Source organism: Austrofundulus limnaeus, unplaced genomic scaffold (genome assembly GCF_001266775.1).
Source record: "Austrofundulus limnaeus strain Quisiro unplaced genomic scaffold, Austrofundulus_limnaeus-1.0 Scaffold111, whole genome shotgun sequence".
Lineage (NCBI taxonomy): Eukaryota > Metazoa > Chordata > Actinopteri > Cyprinodontiformes > Rivulidae > Austrofundulus > Austrofundulus limnaeus.
In genome coordinates, this window is record NW_013952513.1 from 1,002,604 (window position 1) to 1,013,404 (window position 10,801).

The following is a 10,801-nucleotide window of genomic DNA, read 5'->3' on the forward strand; positions in this document are numbered from 1 at the left end:
TGTGTGTGTGTGTGTGTGTGTGTGTGTGTGTGTGTGTGTGTGTGTGTGTGGAGACAGAGAGCTGTCATAAGGGTTTATATCAAGAGTGATAGCTCACATTTAAATGTTACCTAATGTCATAAATACAATTAGACTGTCAAATCAGCCCAGCTGTTTTATCGGTCAAACCGTGGCTGTGCTGAGTGTGACACACATCTGCTAAAAATGCTAAATGTTTTAAGTTTAAACTTTTTTTTTTCTTTAAAAGATGCTGATCAGTGCCGTCAGTGACGTACTGTACATCAGAAGGCAGCAGTATACAAAACTGATATTTTTCTGTTGCAGCTGGAGGATGAGCTGCTGGATCTCCAGAAGAAGCTGAAGCAGACAGAAGATGAACTGGACAAATTCTCTGAGGGTCTGAAAGATGCTCAGGAGAAGCTGGAGCTGTCTGAGAAGAAAGCTGCAGACGTGAGTTGAGGACCACACACTCTTACATTCCTACATTATAGGTCGGAAAGGCTGAGACTTTTTCTTTGTTTACGTTGCTATCAGATATCTTGATGATTTTCTCAGCATATAAAGTCAGTTTTATTACTGTTTCCATCCATTCATTTTTATATCAGCTGCAGATGTCTTACACTGAACAGATAAGCTTCATTAGAGTTGTGCTTGCTTATGCACTACAGACCAATGATGTTTCAATAAATAATGACTCATACAAAAAGTTTTACGTGTTTACAGAATGAACATAATGGTGTTTGTCAAAAATAGGCTTATCAGCTTATTGACCGTGTCAGGTCTGAGCAGAGGGAAGATCAGGTTGGAAATGGTTTCATGCTCCTGAAACCCTTATTTGGAGGTGTACTTGTGGCAGCTTAACACCGTTTGTCTATTAGCACAACATCATATGAGTCACTGAATGTCTCATAAATGTTCATCTACTGACTAATAACTTCTGGAGTTGCCTTAATTCAAGATGGCCTCCACAGCTGATCAAGCTTAGCCAGCACACAAATGGCTGTAACTCAGTCAATTTTACAGATATTAAAATAAAATGTGGCATAGCTTATAGTCATTGAGCTCTACTTGCTTTATAACACTTTCAATTAGAACTTTCCTTCAAGGAATGCTCGACCTTCAGTTTTTAGTAAGAGGCTATTTTAAATTCTTTAAAGTCAGCTAGTTGCTCCTCTTCACCAAATTTGTGTTACTACATATTGTTATTTGAAAGTCCTGGTTAAATAAATGCCATTAAATAAAATAAACAGCAGATATAAACTTCATAGCAGAATTTTTACAAGTAGCTTTCAAAGGGATATCGTTGCTGTTTTAGATAACCCAGGACATGATCTGCCCAGCCCAAAGGGTCAACTCTACCGAATCTTCAGTTTAAATATTGACTCAAGGCTTGTGCTTTTTCTCATCAATAACTTGTTTTGTGAACACACACGCACGCACACACACACGCATACATTAGAAGCCATTATTCCACAGCTGGACTGCGTGGTTTTACATTTCACCACTTCAGAGACTGATACATTCCTGAGAGGATGCCCCTGAAAGATGAGCACATGGTTAAACAGCAGATCCAGTATCACACAACAACATAACTGCTGTGTTTATTACTTTAAAGATATTTAGCTTTTGCTGACTTTTGCACTGTATTGTGAAAGCTTAAGAGTTTGTAACTAATAGGGCGCTTGTATGATGTAATATATAAAAGATGAAACAGGTCTCTTTTCAAAAATGACTGAAGTCTAATAATAATATTTACATGTGTTCTTATTGGGATAATTTGATGCAACGATTTCCCAAAAAGCCATTTTATCTCTCAAACTTTGGGTCTTATTTTCTAACCTAAGGAAGTTGCTTTATTTATTATGAGTAATATTTTCACACTTGTTTTTTTCTCAGACTGTGCTGACTCAAGTAGATGTCAGGAATCCCATTTTTTATGTGAAATAACATTTCTGTCTAAGTACATAATTCAGTAAAGCAAGCAGAACATTAAATTAAACAGTTCTGTAGTTAATCAGTGCTATCTGCGTGGGTGGGGGGGGGGTGTTAGGTGGTGGGCATCACCACAAACCACAAAGCAGTATTTCAGTCCGATCTCTGGCACTTAGCCTGTGTGTGTACTAATGTGTATTTGAGAGCTTGCGACAGAGTTTGTGTTTGAAAGGCAAAGCAAGGAAGTCCAAACTAATCAAAGTACAGAGGAATCAATTGTTATCAGTTTATCAATAAAATGACGTTTTAACAACAAAGTCAAGGAAAAATGTATCAATCTGCAGCTGATTAGGTTCTGGGACATTATTCAGATCAAAGGGAACTTTAAAGGGAATCCATTCATGGTATAAAAGGCAATCTCAGGTCCACAGGTCATGATCATGAAAGGTCTTCTTCATGCTATAAATAAGCCATTTCTAAAGTTTAATGAAACAAACTGCGTAGATTCAAGCAAAAAATAAAAACAAATAAACAAAAACAAAACTTTCCAATGTTTCACGGGTTAAAACTCATTAAATGTAGCTCAGGACTTTGTACACTCAAAGGAAGTTCTTGCCATCCAGACACTCAGTTGAGGTCTGGATTATCGCTGCGTAGTTCAGGTGTGTCACAGAAAGCCACATTAGCACAAAGGTGTAATTAACTTGGACATTGTGTTTCACTTCAAATAAACCGAAAATTTTATGTTTCTCGTCTTGGTGCAACAGCTGAGCGCCTCTGACAAAATAACTGAGCTATACGTAGCATTTTTACACATCTTCTTATAAACACTGAAAAGTGTTTATACATGTACGATTGACTAAATGCAAAATAAACAATCCAGAAATACTATTAAAAGTAAAAGTAAGAAAGTTTCACTCACTGTTAAGTTGGGATGAGGGGCTGCCATCTTGAATTCTGAACCCTCTCACAACCAGACAGGGAACTCCTAATGGTGGGGTGTTCTAGTTTAAATATACGGGTTTTTAGTCGGAACTTCTCACTCAGTACAACTGGACTGCAAACAAAAATGAAGCAAAATGTAGATCTTACATGGCAAATTGCATTGTTTACTTTCAAACCCTGTGCACCTCCACCTTGTGTTGGGATGCCATCATGTTTTGGGTAAAATAATCTTCTTCTTCTTGTGGTGTTTAATGGTGGTTGGCAATAAACTGAAGGTGTGCATTATCGCCACCTACTGGTATGGAGTGTGGTTCAAGAAGATTTCACAAATATTATTTAAATACTACTACTATTATTGTATTTCTTTTTACATTTTCAAAGCTATCTATTCAAAGAAAATAAATAAATAAATAAATAAATAAATAAACAAATAAATAAATACAAAAAACTACTATCAAACTCAAATTCTGCTAAACAATTTTGTCTTTTTCAAAAATCGTATCATGATTTGTATATGTTTGTTCCCTAAATTCCTTTGTAATGTGTCTATTATGTCAAACCTTTCCTTAATGTTTTTGAACTGTCGTATCATAAATTGTCTCTCTTGTTTATACTTCTGACATTCTTTTATAACATGTCCTATGGTTTCATTTTGTCCAAAATAATCATGTTTGGGTAAAATAATCAGCATGCATTATGGGAGATGTAGTTTATGGTGAATGCTGGCTTTAAAGCAGCATTTGCTTATTTATTTTTAAAGCTCTTGCAGGCCACATAAAATGCTGTGGCGGGCCACATTTGGCACACGGGCCTTGAGTTTGACATGTGTGATGCAATGATTAAATGAACTCTGAAAACATTTCTGAAAAGTGCAAAACGTGGGCCAAGTTGGTCCTTAGAAAACAATCTTGCTAAGGTTGTGGTTTAAAATGACACAGCTGTCGCAGCCTTGGGTAACTTGAGGTGAAAAGATATTTCAAATAATCCAAGTTTTTATAAGGACCCAAACTAGATTTTTCCAATGAAGCCACACACAGTGACACTAAAATCACAAATAGAGATAAACTGCTCCACCTCTAAAAAATTCCCCTCCACATGTCATTTATTAGACGCAGCAGACGAGTCATTACACGTGAATTCACACTGAACTGATTAGAAATCTGAGACTGCTGGGAAACCAGAGTATTTAATCAATATTTAACAAAGGGTTGTGTTTTATAAAATAGGACCAGTGATGCTGATATTTAACTCATCTTTGTTTATCGTTAGCTAACCAGACAGTGCCCTTCACAATAAGAGCAGTGAGATCTGAAGGTGGGACCGTGGTGCCCAGACTGATAACTGACTCCCAGCAGCAACAGTTACATTTTTCCAGGGAAAGCTGCTCTGTGGTGGCCATCCGTGTGGAGAAAGCAGAGAACAGGCATGGGAACTCTGGTATGTGAGGAATGCAGCCAAGGCAAACAGAAAGTCCCACACTCCTGTGTCTAATGAAATCAATGCCTCCAGCTTTTCCGGTGCAAGGGGCAAATCAGAGAGAGGGACTTAGTCAGCACAGGAGGCTGACTGTGGGAGATTTCATTCTTGAGGTAAACATCACGTCTGAATTTGAGCTATAAGAGATGATTTCTGCAGGCTGATATAGGAGCTGATGAGGGGAAACATGAGGAATGAAGCATAAATTTGATATAAATCCGTACAATGAACATCAATGATACACAGTCAAGTGAAAAAATGTGTATGCCTTCAACAAAAACACTAATATAGTTCCTCAAATTTGTAAAATAATTATGATAAATATTTAAAGATTCACACTCAGCTAAAGAGCAACTAAAACCAGAAACACAAACAATTTAATTTCATCTTATTTTTTTAAATAATGTCATTTTCTTTGTCCTGATGCATCTCAGTAATCCAGGTAAAAAAATCAAAAAGAAAAAAATTGTGTAGGTCTTCTGGACGGGTTCTTCTCTAATGAAACGTTTCGTCTCTCCTCCAAGAGACTTCTTCAGTCTGAGAACTCTGCAGTTTTCACTCATTTACAGGCCAGCGGTCACTCTTTCAGAGATGAGGATGTTCTCATTCTTGATAGGGAGGAACGTTGGTTTGAGAGAGGAGTAAAATAAGCCATTTTTGTGAAGAAAGACCGTCCATCATTAAACAGAGGTGGAGGCCTCCGTTTTCAGTTGTCCCCCTCCTACAGCGCGGCCATTGCCAGTATCACTCCACCCCCTGTTAACAATAGGTGTTAATTAGGTGTCAACGATAGCCATGTGATGTGAGTATCAGTCACCTGGAGGCAGGGCTTAAAAGCCTGAATTTAGCCTGAAACTCTCAGACTGAAGAAGTCTCTTGGAGGAGAGACGAAACGTTTCATTAGAGAAGAACCCGTCCAGAAGACCTATACAATTTTTTTCTTTTTGGTCATTTTCTTTATTTTTTTAACTTTTTTTTGACAGCCGTGTTCTTATTTTTAACATTTACATGAGCTATTTGGAGATTACTGATCATTAAACTAGTGCTATTTAACATAAAAAATATAAAGATTCTACAGAAAAGGTCTTCTGCATTTTAAAAAATATAGTTTGAGGCAGGATAAACGGAGACAGGCTGACATACGTACAAAAAACATTCAAGGATGCGGTTGTTTAATTTACAAAATGCTTAGTCACATTATTTCATTCCAATGAAATAGCTAGTGGTTGTTTGCTAATGCAGGGTTGGCTGCGGACTTCCTGCAGATCATTTGGCTAATCATAGGCTATTGTTTGGAAATTACATGTGGCATTGTGAGACATGGCACAGCCTGGTAGGTCATAATAATTAAAAACCATAGGTTTACCCCAAGTCTGGGTGGAATAGGCCCTAACTGTAATAGCTACATTTACTTTAGTATATTTTATTGAATTAGCTCTCCACTGTCTTTGAAAACAAGCAAGAACAACAGTAAACCAAGTGACTATTGACATGGAACCAAAACTATTCCAGATCAGCCAGTTTGGCAGGATTGGTCCTTCAAGGTTATGGCAAAATTGAGATTAATTGCTGAATGTGATACAACACCAGTCCAGTCCACTAGTCCATGCCTCACAGCTACAAGGTGGCTGTGGTGAAGTGGTTAGGAGAGTTTTCCCATAAACGGAGGGTTGCCGATTCAATCCCCAGTTCCAGCTGTTTCAGTTGTTGTGTGAATGACTGTAGTGTAACATGCTTTAAGTTCAGTCTGTTTACCATTTTACAGCACTGACCCAAACATTGGCATGAATGACAGCCCATGGATGGTCAGATGGCAGTCATAAAGATATGTGATGATACAGGGCGATATTAAGAGTCTAACACTGTGAGCAGATGTTCTAACAGGGACAGACGTCATGGGGTTCTTTGATAGTTGGGTGAACTTCACACACCACTTTGTTCCAACATAAAACCACTTTGACATCATCTGTGTTTGGTTAGGCATTCTGGCAACTGCCTGATAACACTATAACACCACTTTTGATGCCACCTTCTTTAATATTGTTTATAAAGGTTGGTTTCACATGAATATACTGGACATGGAACTACAGTTTATTGTAAACTGCACCTCTAGTGAGTACACATTAACCATTGCAATAGGCAACATTACTAGTAGCTTTTATATACTCGTTGTGGAAATATTACCTGTGTTGTTTTGGTTCTTTATTTGAAACACATACTATTTTAGGGCCTGTCTGTCTGGTTGTGCACAACAAGATTACTCAGTTATGAATGGAATTTCATGAGATTTTCAGTAAACATTAAGATTGTCACAAAGAGCAAATACTTACATTTTGGTGGTGATGTGTGACTGAGTGACTCTAAGGTCTTGGTGGAGGTATTTGCTCTCTGGGTTGCTCTAGTTGCTTAAATGTTTTCAAAAAGCCTAACTCTTTGCCTACTAAAAGTGATTAACAAGCTTTTTTTTGACCCATTTTTTTATTTTTATCTTTTTTTAAATAACTTGCTGTATATCAATATGTCATATTTTTATGCCTAAAATCTATAATCTCCTGTATATTTACAAAAACTAATTCCTATTCATACAGCAATATACCTCAAGTAGGGTGAACTCTTCTAGTGAATTTAGAGAAAATCTTCATTTGTCAGTCAAAAATTTGTGTTAAATATTGTGATCTGTTTTAAGTCTGTTTTATAAATTATCTTAATATTGTAATGTTTTATTCTATTTTGAATAATTTCATTGTTATGTTGCTAAAAGCCCATCTGAGACTGGCATTGCAAATTAGCCTAGTACTGTATTTTAAATAAACAACACTTGTCCCTACTCAACTAAACGATAAATTAAGTTAACTTGAAGTTTCATAGAGAATGTAGAGAGTGAGTTAAAAAAATCATTAGCTCAACAATACATCTGATACTGAAAGATGGGAAGCTGAGCACATTATAATAATTTTTACTGGAAGCCTGCTTATGGTTGTTAAAAATACATAGACAGCCCAACTACTTTAATTATTATTGTCACACTTCTGCAGTAATATTACTTATTGCAGATATTTGGACTGGTAAACTGCAAAAGGTATTTCCTGTGGTCATTTTAGATATAAATTAAAATAAATTTGCCCCACTGAGGGTCCTTGAGTGAGAATCTTTACCCTAGCTGCTCCCTGGGAGAAGAAAAATAGCCAGAGAATGAATGTCTCCATAAAAACACGTAAATAAAAACAATCTTGTTGTCTGTAAACAACTTCATTGGCAAACATTTGAAACCACTGAAAACGTGACTTTTCCCGGTCACATCATCACATTTTACGCACTCACTCACACAAGCTCCGCCCTTGATGTGACGTCACCGCCCGTCTTCCCCTCTCTGGATTTTTTCTTTTTTTTTTTACTCCGGCGCTCTCCGGTCACCTCGCCTCACGCTGTGTCCGCTCCTCCTCGAACCTGCTTCGTACATTCCTGAGGACAATTATCTGATCTGCCCATGAGCCTTTCATTCCTACAGAGCAGAAGAAACCTTTGGAGTTCACCTGGACACTCTCGCTGCTCCTTTATTTAACTTTTTGCTGGACTTAAACTATATATATTTTTTTACATTCCGAAGATTTCTGTCAAGGACGTACGTCGAGTCTTGTTTTTAAAATTCCGCTGTAAATCAGTCTTTTTCCTCTGAATTAAATTATAACACTGAGTTTACCAAGCGAGTAGGAAGCAGTAGTTTGCACAGTCTAGTCTTAAGTGTGTTTTTTGTTTTTCTAGTATTAAGTAGCTAAACGGTGAACAATGGCAGGTGTAAACTCTCTGGATGCTGTGAAGAGAAAGATTCAAAGTTTGCAGCAGCAGGCCGACGACGCAGAGGACCGGGCTCAGGTCCTACAGAGAGAACTGGACAGTGAACGGGAGCTCCGTGAAAAAGTGAGAAACTCCTCCTTTTTTTTTTTTTTTTTAGTTTTCTGTCTTTTCAGCGCCGTTCACTCGCTTTCAACACAATGTGGTTGTGCTTTTCATGTGTCCTCCCTGCTTTACTGGTTGCTAAAGCCTTGGAGTTCACCTCCTAGGCTGTAAAACGCCTCATTAGCTCATGTCATTGATTCATTCGCGGGCGTGATTGTGCCACAATGCAAGGCGTTGGTCTCCAAGAGGGGAAAGAAAGAAAAAAAAAAAAGTTAGGATTCCTTCATGTTGTGCGCATGCGCAGTGCTGTTTCCCTTACAGGCCGCTTGAAAACTGAAGACCACGTAGACAGCACTTTCTAAAGTTAAATTCATCATTTAAGCTCACCAAATCAGCAACGTTTGAGGCGAATTGAGTTAATATTAGCGCTGTAGTGACTATAGCAGCTTATTAATTAAAGTGAGGCAAGTTTGAGGAATAACCTTTTTGAGAAAATGTGACTTTCTTGCTGTGAAATCAGTAGAGAGGATATTTTCACCATCAGCTGATTGAAGAGCTAAACATCCCCACAAATAGTATAAACTACAGCTTTAAAATAGGCTTTCCTATGTTTATAGGAATTTATATAGGCAATTTGAGCATGTTCACTCAGGAATTGGTCATTCTTTCTAGCTTTCCTCATCTTGATCTGGTTATTAAATGACATTTGAATCCTAAAGCTGCCCTGTCACACTACACAACTTATGAAACATTTTTTATGTCTAAATTGCAAATAAGTTATCTGTTGGATCAGTTATTTCAAATTACATTATGTACACGCTGAAAAGAAGTTTCCTGTTGATGTTTTCAATTCCATCTTCAACGTATGTTTTTAAAATGTTCATAAGTTGTCTAGTGTGACAGGGCCTTAAGGTTTGTTTTGTAGGAGCACTAGCAGTACAAATGAAAAATAGTAACACCCATATCTTTCACCACTTTCTTGTTTACATTTCAACACTGTACGTCAGCTGTTGTTGTGTAACTTGGGCTGAAAGTGACACACTGTCATGATTTCAGGCCCAGTTTCTCCAATTTGTGTCTCCTGCCCTTCCTTTCGACTTACCCTTCTGACTTTATCGCGGCTTTTATGATTTAACACATAACAGCCAGACGCTGCAGGTGAAAGGAGCACAGTTGGGCGACATTCTTGTCTTGCTTTATGGTGCCATACTCTTTGCGTAGGATCTTGGTAAAATTACAGGACAAGTGTGAAGATTAAAGGAGAGTGGAAGGGGAAGGCGTGGCTGGAAAGATGTGCCTTCTAAAGTCGGACTTGCCCCTTTTTGTTACACCGCCTGTGTGGTACCGGCACACCTTTTTAATTTGATAACTGGGCGTGTAAATAATCCCGGTACAGACACAACTACAGCTTGTTTTGTCAACAGTGTTTTTTTCCGGTTGTTGCTAAATGGCTGTGAATTTTGGATATGGTTTACAAGTTCATTTTGTTCTAGGCGATTGTGTTTATGTCCAAGCTACTAAGCTTTAAATAAAAAAGCATTCATGTGGCTATGGTTAATGATTTAAGATACAAGGTTATAAACATCTTACGTTTGTTAACTTATCACCGTGTTTATCTGTGAAGGACTTGCAACTGGAACAAAATCCCTGACTTAAAAGTTTTTTTGTAGAGAATCAGTTGAAGACAGCACATTTCTCCTCTGCGTGCTTCTGTTCGGGTTGGACTGGTCCCACATGTGAATAATTAGGACAGCTCGGAGCCATTCCTATGCACAAAAACACTCTCGGCACAGAGAGATCAAAACAGGAACCTTGCTGAGTCCAGTGAATGTTAATGTGGAGGCATTAGGAGGATGCTGGCCACATCTGTCGCTAAAAAGCAAAAGTAATTGCTTCACAGGATTTCTTGTGTGGTTTCGATGTTGCCCTTTAACACAGAGATCACAGAGACATGATATATGTCTTCATTTGACGTCTTTATTTCGCAGCCATTCTTCTCAATGAGTTGTTTCGGTTTGCACTGCAGTCAGGGCAAAGATGATCATTTGTGCTCTCTCTGAGCCTGGTTGAACCAGATCTGCTGCTTTTTATAATGTGAAACTTACACTTGATGCTTTTAAGTGGTCAAGCGTTGCAATGAAAGACCCCAGAGAAGCTAAGAACTATAAAAATATAGGTCCTCTTGAAGTTAAGTTTCATCTACTTTGCTCAGTGTTTCTTTTTCTTTTTGTTACCATGGGGACTGTTTGTTTGTAGCCACACGTCCTATTGGTGTGCGGTTTGTGACGTTCACATCTATTTGTAAGATCTTGGATTTTTTTTAAAGGAAGGTGCTCTGCTCCCCATCCTGACGGCCCCTCCCAAGGATGTCGTCCGGCCACTCTGGTCCAGCACTTCCTGTGCTCCTACTCTGAGCACTTCCTGTCCCTGGGCTCCAACCCTGATCAACAGGAAGATTAGTGTGTGGTGGATTTAGCTAATGTCCATTCCAGATGTGTGTGTGTGTGTGTGTGTGTGTGTGTGTGTGTGTGTGTGTGTGTGTGTGTGTGTG

At 38.3% G+C, this 10,801-nt stretch overlaps 1 protein-coding gene across 4 annotated transcripts in view; it reads left to right on the forward strand.

Moving 5' to 3' along the window:
• The window catches only part of tpm4a (tropomyosin 4a), a 37,287-nt gene that overhangs the window by 2,252 nt on the left and 24,234 nt on the right, over positions 1 to 10,801 (forward strand). For 2 of the 4 annotated variants that reach the window (XM_014014208.1, XM_014014207.1), the window contains exon 2: positions 325 to 450. In XM_014014208.1, the coding sequence (XP_013869662.1) occupies positions 325 to 450 (126 nt within the window). Of the gene's footprint in view, positions 1 to 324; positions 451 to 7,740; positions 8,272 to 10,801 lie in introns of those variants that run through there. The other 2 variants (XM_014014210.1, XM_014014209.1) reach the window with 2 other exon arrangements.